Source organism: Gigantopelta aegis, chromosome 10 (assembly GCF_016097555.1).
Source record: "Gigantopelta aegis isolate Gae_Host chromosome 10, Gae_host_genome, whole genome shotgun sequence".
NCBI classification, from domain to species: domain Eukaryota; kingdom Metazoa; phylum Mollusca; class Gastropoda; order Neomphalida; family Peltospiridae; genus Gigantopelta; species Gigantopelta aegis.
Window position 1 is genome coordinate 91,214,578 of NC_054708.1, and position 27,395 is coordinate 91,241,972.

General features: G+C 38.5%; 2 protein-coding genes across 5 annotated transcripts in view; one reads left to right on the top strand and one right to left on the bottom strand.

The window, feature by feature from the left end:
* LOC121384211 (rhotekin-2-like) overlaps positions 1–10,470 on the bottom strand; it is a 145,647-nt gene extending 135,177 nt beyond the window's left edge. For all 4 annotated transcript variants that reach the window (XM_041514487.1, XM_041514489.1, XM_041514488.1 and 1 more), the window contains exon 1: positions 10,298–10,470. In XM_041514487.1, coding sequence (XP_041370421.1) covers positions 10,298–10,396 — 99 coding nt within the window. In that variant the 5' untranslated portion in view covers positions 10,397–10,470. The remainder of the gene's footprint in view (positions 1–10,297) is intronic.
* Positions 10,471–14,200: 3,730 nt separating this feature from the next.
* The window catches only part of LOC121383914, a 97,640-nt gene continuing 84,445 nt past the window's right edge, over positions 14,201–27,395 (top strand). Inside the window, exons 1-3 of the mRNA XM_041514012.1 lie at positions 14,201–14,297; positions 19,804–21,373; positions 23,927–24,110. Coding sequence (XP_041369946.1) covers positions 19,872–21,373; positions 23,927–24,110 — 1,686 coding nt within the window. The 5' untranslated portion in view covers positions 14,201–14,297; positions 19,804–19,871. The remainder of the gene's footprint in view (positions 14,298–19,803; positions 21,374–23,926; positions 24,111–27,395) is intronic.

The window sequence follows — 27,395 nt, forward strand, 5'->3', positions numbered from 1 at the left end:
ATACTCTTTTAGAGGGGTGAAACTGAAAGCCTCCTAAGTATATGACATAATTAATATAAAATCAATGATCTCTAGTGGTATCATTAAAAAAAAAAAATAATAATAATTAATATGACGTCATCACATTTGCTTTTATATTATGTAACATGTTATGACGTTGTTAGATTAAGTCACATCCCATCACCCCTCTTGGAGAATATTCCATAAAAAGTTAAAATGGCAGCCAGCACAAAATTACATGCTTTTTGCCACATGCGATCTCAGCAAAGTGATATAGGTGACATGGTTATCATCTAGTAGGTGGAATCTGTGTCATTGTAATGGTTTTTTCAAGATTTCTGTCTGGACAAAATGTGGATAAAATCTAACAAAAAATAAAGGTAGGAGAGCAATTTTTTGTAGTTGTTAACATTTTGGTTCGGACTTTAAGTCAAATTAATAATCTATTTTGCATTATGAAACGTTATAGGGAGGAAAGGGTTGCTTGTCAAGAGTTACGAATCGTTTTCAAAATATATCTTTATATAATAATACAAAATGGTAATTATTAACTTTCAGATTTGGAATGTTTTACTCCAAAATGGGGAATATAAAACGACATCGCCTTTGGAGAATGGTGGGGAATGGTGCCGATTATCGGAGTCTAGAAACACAGCTGACAAAACCCTGATTCTAAAAAAAAAGACACATACCTGTACTGCCGACATTGTCCAAAACAAAACAAGAAAATAAACAGGAGAGCAACCTGTGACATGCACCTAAACTGTAAACACCTACAAGTACACATATATATTGAGGGCAGACATCTAAACTGTAAACACCTACAAGTACATGTATATATTGAGGGCATGCACCTAAACCGTAAACACCTACAGGTACATGTATATACTGAGGGCATACACCTAAACTGTAAACACCTACAAGTACGTGTATATATTTGAGGGCATGCACCTAAAGTGTAAACTCCTACATATACATACATATATATATATACTACTCAAAAGAATTTAAGGGTCAAAAATTTATAACCAAATAAGTTTCAGAGTGTATTAGATTGATGATGTAAACTACACCAAATTTTTTATTTATTGTTCCATATTTACAAAAAAACACAAATAAACGTCACTGTATACAAGAAAGTCACATGACATGCTGTCAAAGTTGAAGGTTGTCAAACATGGATTTTACACATTAGAACATTCGTTTAATAGTGTGTGAATCCACCCCTGGCGCGAATACACTCGACACATCGTTGCCTCATGCTGTTGATCAGACGTCTGAAGAACTCTTGGGGAATGGCCTGCCACTCTGCCATAAGAAGTTGACCCAGATCATGAAGGTTGGCCGGAGGGGCATGGTTATCCGAACTCTCCTGCCTAATTCGTCCCAGGCGTTCTCTATTGGGGCCAAGTCAGGCGAATATGCTGGCCAATCCATCCTGGCGATACCTTGTTGTCTGAGAAAGTCCGTTTCCACCCTGGCGCGGTGGGGTCTGGCATTGTCATCCTGCAGAACTGCCCCGCCGCCAATCTGCTGAAAGCTTGGGAGAACCAACGGCCGGATAATCTCATTCAGATAGCGGATTCCATTCAGATTGCCATCCACCACATAGAGGGGGGTCCTGTGGTGGATAGAGATGCCGCCCCCACACCATGACGCTGCCACCACCGAACCGGTGACGTTGTCTAACGTTAACGTCAGCGAAGCGCTCCCCAGGACGTCTGTAGACACGAACCCGACCATCGTTGAACTGGAGACTAAACCTGGACTCATCAGTGAACATCACTCGACCCCACTGAACACGTTGCCACCGCAGATGAAGCGTGCACCAGTGACGTCTGGCCGTTCTGTGACGTGGTAGGAGTGGTGGTCGAACAGCCTGGCGTAGATTATTGGCTCTCAGACGATTGCGTATGGTTTGATCAGACACTCGAGTTCCAGTCGCAGTCCGCAGATTGTCACGTAATCGGCATGCAGTGGTTGTGCGTTGACGTAGAGCCATATTGGTGATGTAGCGGTCCTCTCTATTTGTAGTGCTTCGGGGTCTTCCCGAACGTGGACGATTTCGAACAGAATCCGTTGCTTGGTACCGTTGCCACAGTCGGCCAACGACACTCTGACTGACACCAAGTCTCAGAGCAACATTTCTTTGCGTATTGCCATCCTGAAGCCAAGCAATAGCCCTTCCTCGATCTTCGATAGTCAGTTGAAGTCGTACCATTGTCGAATTTGGAGTGTGCACCGTACACGAACGCAAGCTCCAATTATACGGAAATTCAGCATTGGGAACATGGAATACACGTGTAAAGCGTGCAAATGAAGCGCTTTGTGAAAAAGCAAGTTATGGGCACTTAGCAGACCTTTCGCGTTCGCCCTAATTTACGTGCAAATGTAAGCATGTTTTCGCCATTAGAACTAGTCAACAGTGTCAATGACAGTGGATTTTAATTCATTTATGGGTTGCTTACCCCACTTTCGTCAAAATGGAACAATACCATGCGTGACATTATGGTCTAGCTAATATAATTGACATTCAGAAAATAATGTCGAAAATATCGTCTGACCCTTAAATTCTTTTGAGTAGTATATATATATATATATATATTGAGGGCATGCACCTAAACTGTAAACACCTACAAGTACATGTATATATTGAGGGCATGCACCTAAACTGTAAACACCTACAGGTACAAGTATATACTGAGGGCATGCACCTAAACTGTAAACACCTACAGGTACAAGTATATACTGAGGGCATGCACCTAGACTTTAAACACCTACAGGTACATGTATATATTGAGGGAAGGCACCTAGACTTTAAACACCTACAGGTACATGTATATATTGAGGTTATGCACCTAAACTGTAAACACCTACAGGTACATGTATATATTGAGGAAAGGCACCTACAAAATTGTAATATTTTAATATTTTGCCACTTTGAAAGTTTTTGCCATGCTTCTACATGCTGGGCGGAAACAATGTATACATCTACAGGTTGTATAGTACTAAAGAAGAGAGTTCCATGTCAAAGTTTGAGGTGCACCATGAAATATTTACGGAGTAAAAGCAGCTGTGGGTGTGATTGGTAGTAATATATGTGACATTGATTATTTGTGCAAATATTATTATCCACTGACAATAAATTTAATAAATACACTTTTATTTGTTATACAGTTGTTATGCAGTATATACCAGAGGTTGAAACTAATGCGGGGTACCCCAAAGAATGGAACTGCAATTTTCAGCAAAAATGACGGTTGCTATTAAAAACATTAATTAAATCTCTTAAATGATACGTGACCCCCCATATTCTTGCAGGTAATTTAGATGTGAGGTGCCACACTTTCTATTGCTGTACTTCCTGGGTGTGTTGAAATGCTGCTTATATCAGTTTTATTAGTAAACATTAACATTATCGGCAATAGGAATTTATTTGGTCTATTAGAACCTACACAGCAAGAAAAACAAAATCACCGCTGACTGGGGCTGCATTCGATAACAAGTGTAGCAACATGCGTAATGGGTTAGCAGATCAAACGCAACACTTGTGTCCGTTCAATAATTACATAGTGGAAACTTTGACAGGTTTTTTTTTACCCTGCTCCACATAACATTTTGTAATGTTAAGACCACCATCCCGTCTAAAATTATGTAACACCCTTGTCACCCCTCCACTTTTCACTGCCACAGTTATGCATTTTAACCAACATTATTCGGTTTGCATTCTTTTCTTTTGAATTTATTTCAAATAAATAATTGATTTAAAAAATCATCTAATAGAAAATATGGCCATGTATGGCTGCCGGTATTTAGTTTATGCTTTTAAAAAAATCACATTGTTTTAAAGACGTTAACGGTAAGTAAATCTTGACAAACAACCCCTCCCCCATAACGTTTGTAATGCATCGCATGGTGCATCAAAGAGCGTTACGTAATTGTTGAAATGCTCATTTATAATGTATTGTTTAATAATCAGTCTCCATTTTGCACATTTGATTACAATGTGTATAGTATGAACAGTGAGTGAGCAACCTTTACTTGATTTTGTACTCATGTTCTTCAATCGAATGCAACCACCACTAATGTACCATAGTGAATCGGTTATGTACTAGTATAGTACAATACAGTATTCGGAACTTCTTTAGTCGGCCGATTACATACATGATCCGGAAATCCATATCAATTGGGATATTCCAAATGGTTGTGTGCATTAAAATAATACACCAATCGAAATATCTGGATTGTTTTGGCAAGTATCTGGATTGTTTTCGCGATGAGTTCCGAACGGTACCGAAAATTAATATGGAATTCACAGTGATCAATCAGACAACTTCGTAAATAACGAAGTGTTCCGACTGCACAAGGATGTCAACAAATTTCATTGGTTTTCGCTGTTAGGAGTCTGAAGGCACATGGCAAATAATTTAATACTTAGACGTTCCGGTTTTTGGAGTCAGTCGCCAGATGGCGATGATAATAAATTCAATCGGTCGCCAAGCTAACATTTTGGTCACATTGGCGACCATTTTGGTCGCAACGTAGAACACTGTAGTGTACAATACGCTTTACAGCTTATCTAAAAATAAAGTATATATGCTTTGTGTGTGCAATCAAAATGGTTAATCCTTGCAAACATGGTATATGAGGTGGGATAGTTTAAAATTGTCATATTAAAATTAAAATTATTAGATGTTAACGTAGTTCCGGAATCTGCTCTTTGCAAAGGAACAGGGACATAAAGCAAGTGCTACTAACGAGATTATAGTTTCCGAGTTCACTCGAACAATTAAAGCATAAATATTATGAACCTAAAACTTATAGAAGTTGTAAGATATTTTAGTTTTGATGTCATAAAACTTGTAGAAGTTGTAAGATATTTTAGTTTTGATGTCATAAAACTTGTAGAAGTTGTAAGATAGTTTAATTTAGATGTCATAAAACTTGTAGAAGTTGTAAGATAGTTTAATTTAGATGTCATAAAACTTGTAGAAGTTGTAAGATAGTTTAGTTTTGATGTCATAAAACTTGTAGAAGTTGTAAGATATTTAGTTTTGATGTCATAAAACTTGTAGAAGTTGTAAGATAGTTTAGTTTTGATGTCATAAAACTTGTAGAAGTTGTAAGATAGTTTAGTTTTGATGTCATAAAACTTGTAGAAGTTGTAAGATAGTTTAGTTTTGATGTCATAAAACTTGTAGAAGTTGTAAGATAGTTTAGTTTTGATGTCATAAAACTTGTAGAAGTTGTAAGATATTTTAGTTTAGATGTCATAAAACTTGTAGAAGTTGTAAGATATTTTAGTTTAGATGTCATAAAACTTGTAGAAGTTGTAAGATAGTTTAGTTTTGATGTCATAAAACTTGTAGAAGTTGTAAGATAGTTTAGTTTAGATGTCATAAAACTTGTAGAAGTTGTAAGATATTTTAGTTTTGATGTCATAAAACTTGTAGAAGTTGTAACAAGTGGTCACTAAGACATACACTGACGCAATAATTATATTTAGATGAACAAGTGGACCGTATCAAACAAATAACAAAGTTTAAATCAACAAATGGACACTTATTTAAAACATAAAGTATAACTAAACAAATAGAGAAGATAGACAAAAGTACAACAGTGGCTACTACTGAACTGTGAGCAGACAGATGTAAATTTGGTACTTCCTGGGTAAGTGTTATAACCTATTGCCAAAATTCTTTTTGTGCAATTAAACCAATTACTTTCATGAGTATTACATCAATTATTGAGCACTGTATTAAATTAAGTACATTGTACAGTAACAGAATTGGTTACCTTAACAATTAACTTTATTTTATTTTGTATTTAATGTGGAACGTCAGGCACTTGGAACGAGAAATTACTTCACTGATTCTTTTCCACATACAAGAATGTTCCAAGTTTTATTTCCCGCCAATAAGGGCAGATAAAAATGACTGCGCGCTTTCGAAAAACGTCGCTGTCGGATTTCTTTTGTGTAATTCAAAGTGAATATATAGGTACAAAGTAAATATTTTTTTGGTCTCCATAAGCTCGAAATGGATCACACTACATGATTAGGATGGGAAAATGTGATGGTAATCGTCATTTTTATTGCAATTTCATTCCGAGCAACGGCCAGATTTAACTAAAGGCGACAGGCGTTAACCAGATTAATCTCGCCTTGTACTCAAGGTTAATCTTGATGAACTAACCATAACTGTAGCTAAAGATTCTTACTCAATTCTAATACAATCTAATTAAAATTAGCTCCACTATTACATGTGGATCTAACAGCAGCCCATTGGAGCTCCTGTCCAGTTGACCTTTCATTCGACCAATCAAAACCTTATTTGCAAAATCATGCCAGTGATTTTAAAAGAATTTGAAAACATTCGGGATTATGCCGAGGGTATACGAAAATTATTGGGTGAATTACGAAGTATGCCGGAAACTAATTGCAAGATAAAATTTTATATAAAATTTGTATCAAGACAAAACAAAAAACTATGATGGTATAGCCATAAAATCTGTTTATACTAGTATACAATCCAGAGTTTATTACTACACATTTCCCCATGTTTTTTCAATGTTGAAATAGACCAACAAGTTTGCCTATTGCATAAATAGTCTCTCTTGATATTTTTTAGAATGTGTATGCTCCCGAATAACGCTATAAAAGGCGAAGTGTAATTGGTCGATATTAAAATTGTTATTTATAGATGAAATGTCACCTGGACATAGGAGTCCATGCAATGCTGTTAAGATCTACTGGTAGATTCGGTGGAGGGAGTGACATGATGTGGGGAGCAGGGTTGAAAATTAGCGGTCGACCAGTCGCCTGTGGCGACCTTTATTGGCTAAAGGCGACTAAACAATTTATAAAGGTAGTTTGTTGGGTGACCATCGATATTAGGGTCTGACGAGTATGGTACCAGGTGTTTTTTTTCTAAATGCACTAAAACTGAATCGAATGTGACAAAACACACTGGATCTGACGAACTACAGATTGACAGCAGAAGACAGAACATATGCTCTATATTTTGACAGCGCCAGACTCAGCTCAGTGGTTTTGGGTCGGGTCTTTCTAAAAATATTGCAGACACTGCATGTATTAATCTGGAAGTATAATCGGCTTATTGAAATATACTGGATATATATAATATACTCCATAATTATCTAGTAGACCTACTTCGTGACAAAGATTACTGTAAGAAACAACAAGTACACTTTCATGATTTGTAATATGAAAACAGAATACAGTGTATTTTGTGGTGAATTTTTTTGTTTGTTTTGTTTTTGTGCACAGATTTATTTTTCTTTCGATATTTATTTTATTAGTGGTCTACTATTGTAGCATTTACAATATCCAAATTAAACACACAGGCACACACGCACGCATTATTACATTTTACTGAGGCAGAAAATATAAATTTTGAGGCTATTGTCTGTTTGCGTCAAAAGAGAACCGATGAATTGGCATCTTTAATGAATAAAGATAAAATTCATATAAAAACATTAATTTATTAAGTTTTAAACCAATACCATCTCAAATAACCTTTCTTTTTTGGTGTGTGTTGGGGGGGGGGGGGGGGGGGGGGGTCGTTCAGTGTAAATAAGTTTTAAAAAACAACTTTACAAATTACCACCAAATTGCATAGGTTAAATCTTCAGGTTTAACGACAATTGATGGAACATCCAAAGTAATCTGAACGACAGAACTGTAAATACATGATCAGGGCTGTATCTCACCAATGAAGAGTCGAATGGGCATTTGGCAAAACAGTGGACGATTCCAGTGAGTTCCATCTAGTGCCTTGTCTATAGGAGGACAGCCACTCCCGAGAAATCCTTTACTGGAGATTGCATCACTCCAAAGTTTATTTCATCCCTCTTGCATCGCCACAGAGGATTGCCACTCCCAGACTAGTTTACTAAAGCACACAGTTTTACCTTTAGACTTTTTGTACTGCATTATCTTTTACATCAGAGACAATGCAAATCAAGCTGCATACTGTGGCTGTTCTAGAGTATTTCGTCTTCACTCATGTATTAACCGGCCTCAGTGGCGTTGTGGTTAGACCATCGGTCTACAGACTGGTAGGTACTGCATTCGGATCCCAGTCAAGGCATGGGATTTTTAATCCAGATACAGACTCCAAACCCTGAGTGAGTGCTCCGCAAGGCTCAATGGGTAGGTGTAAACCACTTGCACCGACCAGTGATCCATAACTGGTTCAACAAAGGCCATGGTTTGTGCTATCCTGCCTGTGGGAAGCGCAAATAAAAGATCCCTTGCTGCTGATCGGAAAGAGTAGCCCATGTAGTGGCGACAGCGGGTTTCCTCTCAAAATCTTTGTGGTCCATAACCATATGTCTGACGCCATATAACCATAAATAAAATGTGTTGAGTATGTCATTAAATAAAACATTTCTTTCTTTCACTCATGTATTAAAAATCACTCTGTATAATTTAATGGTAATTTGTAAAGAAACATTTTTATTTATACTGGATTTCTTTTTGAATTTCTGAGTTGGTATGGGTTTAAAACTTAACAAGTTTTTATATGAATTTTAACTTTATTCATTATGAAGTTACATGCCAATTCATCGGTTTCCTCTTTAGGCAAATGTACTATATACAGTGAGTACATGGTTATTAATCAACAAAGAACATTCTAGTTTTTATTTTGGCTGTGCCGTTAAATTTCAATATAATTGGAAGGGCCAGTAAGATGTTTCTTCAACTGGCCCTGCTGGCGACCATTGTTTTCATGTTAATTTTCAACCCTCGGGGAGCCATCTCATACACTGGCAGAAGTGAACTTGTGTTCGTACAAGGCAACCTGACAGCTGTACGCTACCAGGATATAATTCTTCACCGTCGCTTACTTCCCATTTTGGATCGACTGAGAGAACTCTTTCAGCAGAACAATGCCAGGCTGCATATGGCACGTGTAACATTTGGATTTCCTACAGAATGAGAACATTAATGTGTTGCCATGGCCATCAAGATCGCCAGATCTCAACCCCATTGAACATCTATGGGACGAACTGGACAGATGTGTACACCAACGTGACCCAGAGCCTCAGGCGCTTCCACAACTGTCACACGCACTGCAGGAAGAATGGCCTAGGATTCCACATGCCCGGATTCAGACTCATTCAGTCTATGCCAAGGAGATGTCACGCAGTGATTGCGGCTGCTGGTGGCCACACAAGGTACTGATTTCAGCGCCCTCGTACGATGCTGTTTGGTGACGAAAACGCCTCCACTGCCGTCACATACTCATGTCAAATTTGACTGTGATACGATCTTAAATAACGAAATTATGCCACTTTGTATTAAAGAGATAATTCCATGAATATTTCGCCTATGCATTTCTTTTTTGACAGAGTATAGTGAAGTATGGCGATCTCGCCCTGGCGAAGTTGCCCCGGATGAGTTTGCCAGGAGGTAGTTTACATTTCTGATGATTTCACTTGCAAGCCGGGGCGAGATCGCCAGGATTTTTCTTGTTTAAGTTTACAGTTTATTATAATAAATACACGTAAAGTACACATTTATGGTTTGTTTCATCATGTAATGTAACATTTTTTAAGTTTACATTTCTTATTATTTCACTTTTGCAGCCATACTTCTCCGTGCTTGCTCCCGCTTGGTGTCTCCGGTATAATGTTTCATAAATGTACCTCGTCGTTTCAGTGCATACTTTAGTATTTAGTATATATCAAATAATCGTTAAACTGTGCACTTATGACAAATAGTTGCGTAGTAACGTGTGACAACTTCACCCAACATAAAATGCTACACTGAGAAAATCCTGGCGATCTCGCCACAGCCTGAAAAAGTGAAATAATAAGAAATGTAAACAGGCTCCAGTATAGTAACCACAGTTAAAAGTTAAATCACTACTGGAAAAAACCTGTCAGCACCTGCATGCACTAATTTAACTGGAACATTATTGAATATGGGTGCTGTATGGTTTCTTCCTGTAGTGTGTTTAACTGTGGTTACTAAGTTAAATATCTTCTGTACAACTTTAATTACCGGGGTATCGAAAATATAATCAGCAATGCCGCGAATGCGACTTTAAATTTTGATCATTTTCTTTTAATACAAAAAATTGTAGGTATCTGATATTAAAAGCATCAAGCAAAAACAAAAGAAACGAAACCTATCGAGTATTGGATTTAACGGCTATTTAAAATTTTCAGTTACCCAGATGCTTTGCAATTCGTATTAATGTCAGTGTCAGTGGTGCGTAACGCCTTTTTAACGCAATAAATCTGCCACTTGACCTGTTACCATTCTCACCTGAAGTCGTTTTATCGAAGATGAACACACCGATTTACGGCGCTTGCTGCTCAAAAGTCCACAGCCTTGAACAGTAAAACTTAAATCTAAATCATCCATAGTAGTTTTTCTTTAAAACAAGAAAAATAACAAGATCAACAAGGAAATGTATCAAACTAAAAATCAAACAACCCGCTTTTCGATAGCGCTACCTGCGGAAGATGTTTTGAATAAGGGTAGACTACTCAAGTCTCAAGACAATGATACCAGGTCGCCGACCGTCGGGCCAAATATTCCGAAATTGACCGAGTTTTTCCGAATGGGAACTTTCTTTTGTTTTGGAAACGAAGTTAAATTATTAGTGTTTACTGGTGTAGCTCTAAATGGAAACTTGTATTAAAGTAAGTGCTCTATAGTACTAACAAAACTCTAGTATGTCACTAACATAAAAAAAGAGAGAGATAGCATTGTCAGATGTTATAACTATTTGAACAGAACCGTAAAAACGTCGTTATAGCAGAAGCTTTTTATACAGAATGAAAATGTTTGATTACTACAATTGTAAGATATTTCCAACTAATATAACCTTTATAATGACTCAGATTTAATATTAATTACATTTCTTGTTGATTTAGAATATACCAATATGAGCAGGGGAGAGTAGGGGACTGCTGCGTACAGACTACCACTACTATTTTCACTTGAAATATTCAGAGATGCAACATTAATAACTGCTTGTAACATCTATAAGCTTACAACAGAAATTTCTCTGTTATTGTTTTGTTTACAAAAGTGGACGTAAACAACAATTATGGTCGTCATGTCGGCCATGTTTGGTCATAGAAATACAGGGCTACTACGACCTTATTTTGCTTCATTTGGATAATATAGTGATGTTTTTTTCAATAAGAGCAACAGTTTTAATGAAACTATAACCATGAAGAAAAAAAAAACATTGTTATTTTTTTTTTGGTCTGCGGTACCTAGTACTACCAAAACACAAGGGATCTGTGCACTTGTCCTGTAAGCAGGACAGTGCATACCATGACCGTTGATGTATCTGCCATGAGGTACTACATTGGGTGATTAACATGTGACCCACTGCACAGCACCTGGGCACTGTACCACTGTACCACTGAACTATAGTTCAAGATTAACCTCAAATGCATGTTCGAGGTTAATCTTGATGAACTACACCCTGCCCCACATGTTTGAGAAGAATATTGATCAACAATGAATACAGCCCACATGCTACATCATACGTGTGTATGTATACGTAACGGGAATCCCTAGATCTCTGTGTATCTTAAACCTTTTATTAGTTTCCCACATTCCATTTATCTGATCTGGCTTTCAACAAGGTAACTGTCTATGATAAAGTGTTTCACTAAGGTCTAGTGCAGAAGACGAAATGAAAACACAAAATTAACTACGTCAACTTTTATTTACTCTTAACATAAAATAACACAAAACATTGATTAAGAATACGATTGCTTCAAACCTTTCATCCTACCCCAAATTTAACAATTAAACACCTCGAAACTCCATACAACCTAATAAACAAGACATGTTCGTAGCTCAGGCAAACATAGTACCTTTCTGCTGCAAACAAAATCACTAATACAAAAACCACACAACTATTAAAACTACATTCCCTGGAATATTTTTATTATTTAAGCATATAGAACAGAAAATCCAATTACGTTTGGTGCATATATGATGCCGCACTCCGCATTGGTTTCACTACACTGGCTTAGCCTTGATTTTGAAAGTGGAACAATTTTGACGAGCTCGTACCGATCTCGGTTTTCATTGGCTTATCACAAGTATAGAATTCCTCAACAAGGGATCACGTGAGATTTCACAATTTTTGAACAAATTTAACTGTCTTGATTGAGGGGTCGTCTCATATCTTCAAAACATATTTATATCCATAGAGGTATGGTATAACGCCTTTCCAGGGATCGGTGAGTGGGGGATTTGTCTTGAAATTTTGACAGTGGCCAGCTCTTGGCATACGCATAAGGGGGTGTTACTAATTACATAACGCTCTAGGGGTAGAGGAAGAGGGTACTGTGTTCGATTTACGTAACATTTTTCAAGACTATATATGTTATTTTTATTCATTACTTAGACCTAAAAAGGTGATTTTTGGAAATGCGCGGTCAGTCTAGGATCGATCCCCATCGGCGGGTATACAAAAAGACCATGGTATGTGATATCCTGTTTGTGGGATGGTACATATAAACAATCCCGTGCTAAAAAAAAATGTAGCGGGTTTTCAAGGCGCGTGTGCAGGGATTTCAGTGGGGTTGGGGTTATAGACTGTGTTAAGCGAAGTTTATAATATAAATTATATGGGGCCATGCTCCCCCCCAAAAAAATACATTTCAATTTTTTTTAACCTTGGGTAAGTAAGAGTTTCAACCCCCTGCACATGCACTCGATTCCTCTCTAAGATTATATGTCAAAATTACCAAATGTTAGACATCCAACAGCAGATGGAAGGAAGGATAGGATATGTTTTATTTAACGACGCACTCAACATATTTTATTTACGGTTGTATGGGGTCGGATGATTATTAAATCAATATGCTTTATCTTTGATGTCGTTAAACAACACCCCCCCCCCCAACTTTACCCTTTCCAAACGAAATAATATTTATTTGAATGTGTCGATTTTAACACGTAAAATTAAGAAGTGAAAACGTTCATTGTCTACTTTAGTATATTTTATTTAAAAAATATATACATGATTAATGTGTTACTAGTATACAAACTAAACTTTGAAAGTTCTACTAACACTTTATAAAATATCAATTCTGAAATAGGAAGGTACGACTGTCGATAATACGTTGTCAAGATCAAACCTGTTTTAACTAAAGACTAGTACCGTATCCTCAACCGAACGTTCTTCGTATAGCGCAAGATTTTTCTTTTAATTTTTTTAGACGAACCCTACATTTTGAAATCGGCAAATGCATGTGTTAACTGAAACTGACAACAGGCTGTCGTTTGTGCTTTGCTGAGCTATGGCTGCACAGGCGACGAATCAAGCATATACGTCTGATGATATCCGTTCATAGCGAACACACACAACTTTTTTAAAAGTGCATTTGAGCTTGTATTTCACATTTGTACATGATGTTATAATGTGGTAACCAGAGAATGTAACTTTAAGCCACTGTTACCAAACCTAACACAGGACAAAAGACATGGTCTACTGGAACAGAAGTTAGGCATGCATGGTACCTTTGGCTATCTCCCAAGTAAGACATATATGTAGTACTTCCCCCTTAATATAGTCTACTCAGGACTTCTCAAAATAACAATCTTAAATAATTTAACTTCAATATAATAATAATAATTCAGCCAATGTTAATTAATACCCAACTTAAACTGCACTAATTACAAAATATATATTTACCAAATTACAATACCCAAAATATTACCAAATAAACAAATTTATATCCCATATAATAAAGCATTAATTATTTAAAAATAAATCCATATCACCTATTTTCAACACAACTTAATTCCGTTTCCCTTACATATATATAAATATATTATACACATACCTGTACATCATAAATAATTACACATGGCCATTTTATATTACATGTATAGTATATGTATATGGTTATTTAAATATATAATACAATGTAATATATTGGTTACCCCCCCCAACCCCCCAACCCCCTCCCACCCCCCTGCCTACAACAACAAACCTTTAATTTGTGACAATGGAAGTTAAGGATTGTCTAGTTCTCAGGGTGAGTGTAATTAACAAGTGGTGATATATTACGGATGTGCTGATACAAAGGAGCATGTACATAATTGATAGCTGGGTGTCTGTACATGCTGGTGAGTCAGGTGGGTCAGCCTGTCCCGTTATTTATTAACAGTGTACATTGATCACACAACAGATGTTGCCATTCATACAGAGTAGCTGTGCAGTGTATCATGGGAAGGTGTGGTGTGCTGGGTTTATGCCTGCATGGCCATCGGTCTACCTGGACAGGTTGTATTCTCTGTTATTACCTAACTGCTGGCCATTTTACATTATTCTGTCAACAGTATCTTGATAAATAACTGCTGGTCATTTTATTTTATTTTTAAACTTATTTTCATGTTTATGTATACTGTAAGTCAACTGAAGGTTCAAACACGCTGTTGTGGGCACGTGTCAAGTCAGCTGTCTGAGATAGCAGACTGGACAGAGATTTGAACCTCCAGATGTACTTCTAGTCTTCAATTCTAAATCAAAGTAAAGTTTGTTTCGTTTAACGACATTGATTTATTCATCATCGGCTATTGGATGTCAAACATTTTGACATTTAGTCTTATAGAGAGAAAACCTGCTACATTTCACTAGTAGCAAGGGATCTTTTATATACACCATCCCACATACAGGATAGCACATACCATGGCCTTTGATATTCCGGTCATGTTGCACTGGTTAACTACTTCATAGTCATACCTACATGTAGCCTAATATAACTAGGTGTCAGTAAAAATAACAAAAAAAAACAAGCCGGGCACAATAATGTAGGGTTGAATAAGCCCGACAAAAAGCTGAGCACTAGAAAACTGAGAATGGTAGTCTCACTGGTGCATCTCTCACACAGATCACTAGAAAACTGAGAATGGTAGTCTCACTGGTGTGTCTCTCACACAGACCACTGGAAAACTGAGAATGGTAGTCTCACTGGTGTGTCTCTCTCACAGACCACTGGAAAACTGAGAATGGTAGTCTCACTGGTGTGTCTCTCACACAGACCACTGGAAAACTGAGAAAGGTAGTCTCACTGGTGTGTCTCTCACACAGACCACTGGAAAACTGAGAACGGTAGTCTCACTTGTGTGTCACTCATGCAGACCACTGGAAAACTGAGAATGGTAGAACGGTAGTCTCACTGATGTGTCTCTCACACAGACCACTGGAAAACAGAATGGTAGTCTCACTTGTGTGTCACTCATGCAGACCACTGGAAAACCGAGAACGGTAGAATGGTAGTCTCACTGATGTGTCTCTCACACAGACCACTGGAAAATTGAGAATGGTAGAACGGTAGTCTCACTGATGTGTCTTTCACGCATACCACTGGAAAACTGAGAATGGTAGTCTCACTGGTGTGTCTCTCACACAGATCACTGGAAACTGAGAATGGTAGTCTCACTGGTGTGTCTCTCACACAGACCACTGGAAAAATCTTATGACCTGACCATGGTTTTGAGGGTTTCCATGTAAGACTACGGACAGGATGGACTGCTACCTTAGCCAGCTAGTAGAACATCCGTGTGAAGTATTTGTACCTTTCAGTCCACGTGAAGGGTTTGTACCTTTCAGTCCACGTGAAGGGTTTGTACCTTTCAGTCCACGTGAAGGGTTTGTACCTTTCAATCCACGTGAAGGGTTTGTACCTTACAATCCACGTGAAGGGTTTGTACCTTACAATCCACGTGAAGGGTTTGTACCTTTCAATCCACGTGAAGTGTTTGTACCTTACAATCCACGTGAAGGGTTTGTACCTTTCAATCCACGTGAAGGGTTTGTACCTTTCAATCCACGTGAAGGGTTTGTACCTTACAATCCACGTGAAGGGTTTGTACCTTTCAATCCTCGTGAAGGGTTTGTACCTTACAATCCGCGTGAAGGGTTTGTACCTTTCAATCCACGTGAAGGGTTTGTACCTTATAATCCGCGTGAAGGGTTTGTACCTTTCAATCTGCGTGAAGGGTTTGTACCTTTCAATCCGCGTGAAGTGTTTGTACCTATCAATACACGTGAAGTGTTTGTACCTTTCAATCCACGTGAAGGGTTTGTACTTTTCAATCCACGTGAAGGGTTTGTACCTTTCAATCCACGTGAAGGGTTTGTACCTTTCAATCCACGTGAAGGGTTTGTACTTTTCAATCCACGTGAAGGGTTTGTACCTTTCAATCCACGTGAAGGGTTTGTACCTTACAATCCGCGTGAAGGGTTTGTACCTTTCAATCCATGTGAAGGGTTTGTACCTTATAATCCGCGTGAAGGGTTTGTACCTTTCAATCTGCGTGAAGGGTTTGTACCTTTCAATCCGCGTGAAGTGTTTGTACCTATCAATACACGTGAAGGGTTTGTACCTTTCAATCCACGTGAAGGGTTTGTACTTTTCAATCCACGTGAAGGGTTTGTACCTTTCAATCCACGTGAAGGGTTTGTACTTTTCAATCCACGTGAAGGGTTTGTACTTTTCAATCCACGTGAAGGGTTTGTACTTTTCAATCCATGTGAAGGGTTTGTACCTTTCAATCCACGTGAAGGGTTTGTACTTTTCAATCCACGTGAAGGGTTTGTACTTTTCAATCCACGTGAAGGGTTTGTACTTTTCAATTCACGTGAAGGGTTTGTACTTTTCAATCCACGTGAATGGTTTGTACCTTTCAATCCATGTGAAGGGTTTGTACCTTTCAATCCATGTGAAGGGTTTGTACCTTTCAATCCATGTGAAGGGTTTGTACCTTTCAATCCGCGTGAAGTGTTTGTACCTTTCAATCCATGTGAAGTGTTTGTACCTTATAATCCGCGTGAAGGGTTTGTACCTTTCAATCCACGTGAAGGGTTTGTACCTTTCAATCCATGTGAAGGGTTTGTACCTATCAATACACATGAAGGGTTTGTACCTTTCAACCTTCTTTGTTTCCTATCCCAGCCATGCAGTTCCAAACGATTGGTATATTAAAGGTTATGGTATGTGCTTTCCTATTTGTTGTTTTACTGGGTGATTGTTTCACATCTTTAGGTTTATGCTGTTTTCACACACAAGCATACAAGTATACCTGTTATTAAACACTTATAATCATAATAATAATAATAAATAAATAAATAAACAAACAAACAAACAAACAAAAACCAACAACCCCCCCCCCCCCCCCCCCCCCCCAAAAAAACAAACAAACACCCCACACACCTCCAACCCAACCCAATTTGAACCCTTGTGTTATAAGCAGCTGTGTTGCCAGTACAGAGGGAAGGAACTTGATTCAGTAGCTTTACGTGATATTAAAACAAGGTCGTTTTCCTCACTGTAATTCCCAGCCCATACATGTAGGACTAGGAGGCACAGACGTTGGCAATAGCAATATTCACTTTATACCTACAGTTCAGTGGATTTCTCTTCTGCTAGGTTAAAGTAGCTTTACGTGATATTAAAACTAGGTTGTTTTCCTCACTGTAATTCCCAGCCCATACATGTAGGACTAGGAGGCACAGACGTTGGCAATAGCAATATTCACTTTATACCTACAGTTCAGTGGATTTCTCTTCTGCTAGGTTAAAGTAGCTTTATGTGATATTAAAACTAGGTTGTTTTCCTCACTGTAATTCCCAGCCCATACATGTAGGACTAGGAGGCACAGACGTTGGCAATAGCAATATTCACTTTATACCTACAGTTCAGTGGATTTCTCTTCTGCTAGGTTAAAGTAGCTTTATGTGATATTAAAACTAGGTTGTTTTCCTCACTGTAATTCCCAGCCCATACATGTAGGACTAGGAGGCACAGACGTTGGCAATAGCAATATTCACTTTATACCTACAGTTCAGTGGATTTCTCTTCTGCTAGGTTAAAGTAGCTTTATGTGATATTAAAACTAGGTTGTTTTCCTCACTGTAATTCCCAGCCCATACTTGTAGGACTAGGAGGCACAGACGTTGGCAATAGCAATATTCACTATGCAGTTCAGTGGATTTCTCTTCTGCTAGGTTAAAGTAGCTTTATGTGATATTAAAACTAGGTTGTTTTCCTCACTGTAATTCCCAGCCCATACATGTAGGACTAGGAGGCACAGACATTGGCAATAGCAATATTCACTTTATACCTACAGTTCAGTGGATTTCTCTGCTGCTACCGGCCTCAGTGGCGTCATAGTTAGGCCATCGGTCTACAGGTTGGTAGGTACTGGGTTCGGATCCCAGTCGAGGCATGGGATTTTTAATCCAGATACCGACTCCAAACCTTGAGTGAGTGCTCCGCAAGACTCAATGGGTAGGTGTAAACCACTTGCACCAACCAGTGATCCATAACTGGTTCAACAAAGGCCATGGTTTGTGCTATCCTGCCTGTGGGAAGCGCAAATAAAAGATCCATTGCTGCTAATCGGAAGAGTAGCCCATGAAGTGGCGACAGCGGGTTTCCTGTCAAAATCTGTGTGGTCCTTAACCATAATGTCTGACGCCATATAACCGTAAATAAAATGTGTTGAGTGCGTCGTTAAATAAAACATTTCTTTTTTTCTCTTCTGCTAGGTTACAGTGGCAGATTCCTGCTTTGTATGTGTGCTTGTATTGGATTACTTGTAGACTAGACTGCACATGTCAAGATAAAACAACAACAACATTTAATGAAGTACACATAAGCATTGATATGTCAAATTTAATATACCAGTAGGCCTAACTTTATAACTAACCATTGTGTTTGGTAAAATATATTGTCAGACAGTTTGGTTTGACCAGAACACTGAGAAATTTGCTGACCATTGTGTTAGCTTAAAGATATTGTCATACAGTTTGGTTTGACCAGAACACTATGAGAAAGCTGCTGATCATTGTGTCAGGTGTAAGATATTGTCATACAGTTTGGTTTGACCAGAACACTATGAGAAAGCTGCTGACCATTGTGTCAGGTGAAAAATATTGTCATACAGTTTGGTTTGACCAGAATACTGAGAAATCTGCTGACCATTGTGTTAGCTTAAAGATATTGTCATACAGTTTGGTTTGACCAGAACACTATGAGAAATCTGCTGACCATTGTGTCAGGTGAAAGATATTGTCATACAGTTTGGTTTGACCAGAACACCATGAGAAAGCTTGATCTTGAGGATGTGTTACCTATCACATGTTTAAATCATTGAGTACAGCTATGGCTGTCATTAAGTTTGAGCCTTGAAACATGTTTATTAATTACTTAGTAACTATTAGGATACTCATTTGTTAACACTGAGCTACATTTCTCTTTGTTTAAAGTAAACACCGAACAAACGAGAAGGACCCATTAGTGTAAAGTCAGAGCCTCTGCTAAAGCACAAACATCCAGTACTCAAGTCTACATTGTCTCTCAGCTATTAATATTAGTACTTTATATTTTCTCTTTTTTAGATCACAAACATCCAGTACTCAAGTCTACATTGTCTCTCAGCTATTAATATTAGTACTTTATATTTTCTCTTTTTTAGATCACAAACATCCAGTACTCAAGTCTACATTGTCGCTCAGCTATTAATATTAGTACTTTATATTTTCTGTTTTTTAGATCACAAACATCCAGTACTCAAGTCTACATTGTCTCTCAGCTATTAATATTAGTACTTTATATTTTCTCTTTTTTAGATCACAAACATCCAGTACTCAAGTCTACATTGTCTCTCAGCTATTAATATTAGTACTTTATATTTTCTCTTTTTTAGATCACAAACATCCAGTACTCAAGTCTACATTGTCTCTCAGCTATTAATATTAATACTTTATATTTTCTCTTTTTTAGAAACTCCAATAATAAATAAGCACAGAGAAAATTGATGGATGCACATTAACTACATATAATGAGTTGATATGGAGATGATCGATGCTATTCCATACCGCTGTCCTTGGTGCGGTGGGGACCGGACGTTTTTCTCATTAACTCAGCTAAAAACCCACCTCTCAGAGGAACATGCCTACTTATCTGGTTCCCGTTCACGAATTAAAGTCTTTAAAAATATACCAAGCAGACCCAAGAATCGGTCTTCTGCATTATTACAGAGTCTTAATGAAGACAGTCTGAGGCTAGAGAAGCAGCTGAGAGACGCCAAGGACTCAGAGATGAATAACAAAGTACAGACATACAAACCGTACCAAGAATTTACAGCACCTTCCTCTTTTGTCCCCACTTCTAGCAGTCCTGTGTACGTTCCTGTTCTCCCATTCCATGACAGTCACATCAAGAAATCTCTGGATTCTCTCAGTGAGAAGTTGTGCGTCTCTCGCAGCGGTCAGTGGCGAAGTGAGGATATGTTGTACAAGACAGGCAATGTCCTGTCTGGACTCCAGACGTCTGCTGACTTCCACCATGTGGAACAGCGTCACCAGGCTGATGAGCTGGTTGCCAGGCTGGCAGCAAAAGAGGAGGAGTTAACAATCCTTCATCACGACTTCGACAGACTTAGAGAGGAGAAATCGGAAGTGAATGTTAATAAACCAGAAAGTGATGAGAAGAAAATGGTTGAGAAGAGTGTCCAGTTTAACCATGAACGTGACACAAAAGAAAGTCAGTTGAATAGAAAGTATGATCATGTGGGGAATATCCAGCTACAGGACATGGAGAAAGTTATGGGAAACCCTGACAGTGAGGACACGTCATGCTGGTACATGTATAGAGGTAAGCAGAACTCTGCCACTGACCCTCAACGTCAGGGTCAAGAGCCAGAGAGAATGAACAGTCAGGTGATGCAGACACAAAACCATGCCTTGAGAAAACTACAGAACAAGGACAGACAACTGGCCAAGGCAAGGGTGAGATTGGAGAAACTGGAACAAGATCGGGAGGTGCTGCTGCATCTGATGAAGGAACTCTTGTCAAAGGAACACGCTGACAACAAGCAGCTGAGAAAAGAGTTGAGAATAAAGGAGGAGGAGCTCAGGAGACTAAACTCCGAGATAAACAGTGCGAAGGTAAACCACAAAGAACTGTTGGTGGAGACCTATGAGCTATACAAAGAAGCCGACAGGAACCTTGTGAAGCTCAGAGAAATGCTCACACTGAAAGACAGCCAGCTGAAAGTGACCAATGAGAAGCTAGTTCAGTTTGAATCGTCCAATGGGCAGCTTAAGTTTGAGTGCCAGACGAGGGAGCAGCAGGCGGGGGAGATTGCGGCGGTGATGAGGCAGACTCTGAGGAACCTGCAGGACCAGCTGACCAGCGTCCACTCGAAACTGACCGCCGAGACTCGCAGCAAGGTCCAACTGTCGGCCGACTTGGCCGCCATTGAGGAAGAGCTGAGGCAGAAGGGTAAGACGGAGGCGGAGCTTACACAGGAGCTCACAGCAAAGGAACAGGAGCTCACAGAGGCCAAGAGGTAAGTGCTCATTACTCTGGGAGGAAAACCTTTACACTGCCATACAAATCATAATATGGTTTTATCAACTATCAAAGTTTAGCCTTGTTCGGTTTTTTTATGAACATCTTGCAATAGCACCATACTTTTTTGTCCTTCTAAGTTTGTTTCTTTTTTGTTTGGTTTTTGTATCTGGCTGCATTAGTCTGGTTCTTTTTTTAAAATACCATAACTTAAACATAAACACACTTTATAACCAATTGTCACTAACTGCAAACACCCAAAAGCAGTTGACAATTGCTTATAAAATCAGTTAGTATGTACCATATATAGTATGGTATTTTAACATAAGCATCAAAGTAATATTATAGCCAGATAGCAGAGAACTATCTTTCCACAACACCAGCCTTGATTGAAACCATCAAGCATCTGATAAAAATGTTCACCAGATGAGTAAAAGACACACACAGTTATTTGCTCAATTAAATACTTAATTCACCACTTCCTGCCGTTACCGTAGCAGGTGCTTTCAAGACCCAGCAAAGGTTTTAGAATGTTTTAAAATTCAAAGTTATTATCATCTCAGTTGATGAGTTCACAGTTTCGGACAGAAACTGACATTGACCGAAGGAACGCAATCTGTGTTTAACGACACCTCGGACAAAAACTGACAATGACCGACTTAACGCAATTTGTGTTTAACGACACCTCGGACAGAAACTGACATTGACCGAAGGAATGCAATCTGTGTTTAACGAAACCTCGGACAGAAACTGACATTGAGCGAAGGAACGGCATCTGTGTTTAACGACACCTCGGACAGAAACTGACATTGAGCGAAAGAACACCATCTGTGTTTAACGACAGATCGGCACGTTTTAACTGATAGCTGTTTGATGTCAACACCTGTATGTGTTTAATGACACCTAGGCACATTTTAACTGATAGCTGTTTGATGTCAACACTTGTATGTGTTTAATGACACCTCGGCACATTTTAACTGATAGCTGTTTGATGTCAACACCTGTATGTGTTTAATGACACCTCGGCACATTTTAACTGATAGCTGTTTGATGTCAACACTTGTATGTGTTTAATGACACCTAGGCACATTTTAACTGATAGCTGTTTGATGTCAACACTTGTATGTGTTTAATGACACCTCGGCACGTTTTAACTGATAGCTGTTTGATGTCAACACTTGTATGTGTTTAATGACACCTCGGCACATTTTAACTGATAGCTGTTTGATGTCAACACCTGTATGTGTTTAATGACACCTCGGCAACTTTTAACTGATAGCTGTTTGATGTCAACACCTGTATGTGTTTAATGACACCTCGGCAACTTTTAACTGATAGCTGTTTGATGTCAACACCTGTATGTGTTTAATGACACCTCGGCAACTTTTAACTGATAGCTGTTTGATGTCAACACCTGTATGTGTTTAATGACACCTCGGCAACTTTTAACTGATAGCTGTTTGATGTCAACACCTGTATGTGTTTAATGACACCTCGGCAACTTTTAACTGATAGCTGTTTGATGTCAACACCTGTATGTGTTTAATGACACCTCGGCAACTTTTAACTGATAGCTGTTTGATGTCAACACTTGTATGTGTTTAATGACACCTCGGCAACTTTTAACTGATAGCTGTTTGATGTCAACACTTGTATGTGTTTAATGACACCTCGGCACATTTTAAGTGATAGCTGTTTGATGTCAATACTTGTATGTGTTTAATGACACCTCGGCAACTTTTAACTGATAGCTCTTTGATGTCAACACATGTATGTCAACACTTGGTTTTGATAGCAAGAGAAGAAACCGTCTGCTGTTCCTACTCATTTCTCACAGACAGGACAGCACACACCAGTTTGTGGTGTACTGGTCACAGACAGGACAGCACACACCAGTCCTGTGGTGTACCAGTCACAGACAGGGCAGCACACACCAGTCTGTGGTGTACCAGTCACAGACAGGACAGCACACACCAGTCTGTGGTGTACCGGTCACAGACAGGACAGCACACACCAGTCTGTGGTTTACCAGTCACAGACAGGACAGCACACACCGGTCTGTGGTGTACCGGTCACAGACAGGACAGCACACACCAGTCTGTGGTGTACCGGTCACAAACAGGACAGCACACACCAGTCTGTTAGTCCACTCTGACACTGATGTCATGTTTGTGTATTTGAAACAGGAGCCTTGCGTCTCTGCAGTGTTTCCTGTTTGTCCACCCTGACACTGACGCCATGTTTGTCTATTTGAAACAGGAGCCTGGTGTCTCTGCAGTGTTTCCTGTTTGTCCACCCTGACACTGACACCATGTTTGTCTATTTGAAACAGGAGCCTGGTGTCTCTACAGTGTTTCCTGTTTGTCCACCCTGACACTGACGCCATGTTTGTCTATTTGAAACAGGAGCCTGGTGTCTCTGCAGTGTTTCCTGTTTGTCCACCCTGACGCTGATACCATGTTTGTCTATTTGAAACAGGAGCCTGGTGTCTCTGTAGTGTTTCCTGTTAGTCCACTCTGACACTGATGTCATGTTTGTGTATTTGAAACAGGAGCCTGGCGTCTCTGCAATGTTTTCTCGACGTGGCTACCAGGAAGGAGACGATGGCGCGGGAGGAGCTGAAGACGTTCATCAGTGAACTGATCGACCGTGTGGAGCGCGCCGAGAGAGAAACCCGCACTCTCAAGAAAAGCCTGGCCAGCAGGCGGGACAGAGCCACTGACGACTCCCTACAGGTATTCACTACTTCAAGAATAAACTCTCTTTTAACGACATCACTAGAGCTCGGTAATTAATTCACTGTTGGCTACTGGATGTCATACATACATACATACATACATACATCAATACATACATACATCAATACATACATACATACATACATACATACATCAATACATCAATACATACATACATACATCAATACATCAATACATCAATACATACATACATACATCAATACATACATACATACATGTATACATACATACATGTATACATACATACATGTGTACATACATACATACATACAGCATATGCACATATATAATATATCGTCGTTGAACTCAGTAAAACTCGTATTTGCATTTTTTATGTTTTACAGGAGACGAAAAAAACCTGTTTTGGTACAAGCTGATTCAGTGTAACAAATAGTTCTTCAGATCTGTAACTTTACGAATAAAGTCATCTTAAACTGATGAATAGTATTTATCAATAACTGAATTTGAATTACAGAAATGTCATTTACGAGTATTTCAGGTGAAAACCTGTTATGAAAACCTTGTATCTACCAACTGATTATTTTAATCCTTATCATATTTCAACCTTTTCTATCAGGTAAAGATACATTTTTTCTGAATTAAACTTTACTTATGAGTTTTTCATATTAATAATTTCTTCAGTATGACCAGTAGACCTACATTGTTTTTCAAATTACCCTGATACTTAAACCTAGCCATATAAGATGTATCATATTATAAACACTCCCAGTCTCAATTGTGTCCTGGGCGCTATTCCACAACACAATCTTGGTGCTAAGATCACCTAAGGTGAATGACTATATTATGTACTTGAGCTGATCTTAACGCTAAGTTCGTTTCATGCAATGAGGCCCTGAATCAGTTAGCGTACTTGCCATGTGCACTTGTATCAGGTGTTCTTTGTTGGACCAGGAATTTCTCATTAAAATTAATAAAATAAACATGTCTTGCCCAATCAGTCAGGGACCAACGACATAAAGGTTACTTAGTTTAACTGACTGTTAATCTGCTGTTGGTAAAAAAATATGTGAAATTGACCTGCAGGTACATATGGAGGACACTGTGTAGGGTTGGGGGCCTAGACTGTGGTAAGTGATGTTTAGAGAACACTTCTCAGGACAATATGTTGTTTTTAAATCGCTTAAATAGGAGCAGTTCAATGAAGCCTCCTCTCCACCCCCACCCCACACACCTTTTTGACCAGGCTGCAACATGTAAGGGCCAAATTTTAAAACTATATTTTCTAGAAATGACGATTTGTAATGTTCATTAGTATTGTCTGCTACATTCAAGAATGTGGCACAATAATGAATTTATTTAAAAAATTACCGAAGAAAACATTTGCATTAGCGATTGCTTAACAGATGGTTACAGTAATTGCCTTTGTGAAACTGGCCCTGGGTCACCAATAGATTAGGTGTGTCAACTTTTAATAAACCTTGTATATTAGATCTTAAAAGTTACATGGTAGGTTTCCTATAGGGCGGCTGTCTGCCGCTTTTTAAGGTGTATAACAATATAATGTGTATATGAATTGTTCATTGTCCATTTAACTAACAAGAATATTCATCAATGGTTTAGAAAATGTGTCTTTTAAGAGATTATCCACAAATATTTTCAAAGTAATACATTTCGTTTTATCTGAACATACTTGTCTCATGGAAAAAACTAAAATTTTTAAAATCTGGGACATGATTCACACATTCAACAATGTTTACTTCATTCCAAGGTTACTGGGATTCATGTGAAATGAAGCCCATAGGTTTAAAAACAGAAACATTCACCGCATTTAAGACTATTGGCATGAATTTGGATACCCAGTTATATAGGCATCTGGTGTACCTCCTCCCCTTTCCTCAACTATGAAACAGCTAGATGTCTTGAATATATATAAGCACTGCCCTTCATCAATTAAAATTAAAATTAATAACTGTTCCTCCTGTGCTACATAATGGTATTGAAACATGTGTTGCATTGAATGATATTACATGTATGTTGCCTGCTGCTATCCCCTTTATTATATGTCCATGTATAGCATACAATTTTTTCAGCTTGTTAATGTAAGTCCCAGACTTAATTTGAGATATTATTTTTTTGTATTTATGCTTGGACCTTAAATATGGAAATTCCTGGTGGGCCTACGGTTCTTTTCTGATATGATAGCTTTTCCGTAACCACCAGTTGAATATATGTACATATATACAATATAGACACTTTGGTCACTAAAACTTTACCTTTGCTTTACCTGATAGAAAAGGTTGAAATATGATAAGGATTAAAATAATCAGTTGGTAGATACGAGGTTTTCATAACAGATAAACAGTGTTTTTCAAATACGCATTTTACTTATTTGACATTTTCCATACTTTCCATTGCCTGGACATGTACAAGGTTTTGACAACAAAAAGATAATAAATTTCTGCTTCTGAAAGAACAAAAAGTGAAAATCGCCAAAACTGCACATACGAAGTTTTCCTAGTTCAGCAGATCACAGCAACACAATATTTATTGACATGTAGCTAAATGTGCTAGACCGGTCTCGGTGGCGTCGTGGTTAGGCCATCGGTCTACAGGCTGGTAGGTACTGGGTTCGGATCCCAGTCGAGGCATGGAATTTTTAATCCAGATACCGACTCCAAACCCTGAGTGAGTGCTCTGCAAGGCTCAATGGGTAGGTGCAAACCACTTGCACTGACCAGTGATCCATAACTGGTTCAACAAAGGCCATGGTTTGTGCTATCCTGCCTGTGGGAAGCACAAATAAAAGATCCCTTGCTGCTAATCGGAAAGAGTAGCCCATGTAGTGGCAACAGCGGGTTTCCTCTCAAAATCTGTGTGGTCCTTGACCATATGTTGACGTTATATAACCGTAAATAAAATGTGTTGAGTGCATCGTTAAATAAATAATTTCCTTTCTAAATGTGCTACTGCAACACTACAGAATTAACGTATGCATTCATAATCATAAAACAAAAAAACGCTTAATAGAGCAACTTTACACTGAAAGCTGTCCAGCGTTCTGAAAACAAACAAAAAAACGCTTAATAGAGCAACTTTACACTGAAAGCTGTCCAGCGTTCTGAAAACAAACAAAAAAACGCTTAATAGAGCAACTTTACACTGAAAGCTGTCCAGCGTTCTGAAAACAAACAAAAAAACCCTTAATAGAGCAACTTTACACTGAAAGCTGTCCAGCGTTCTGAAAACAAACAAAAAAACCCTTAATAGAGCAACTTTACACTGAAAGCTGTCCAGCGTTCT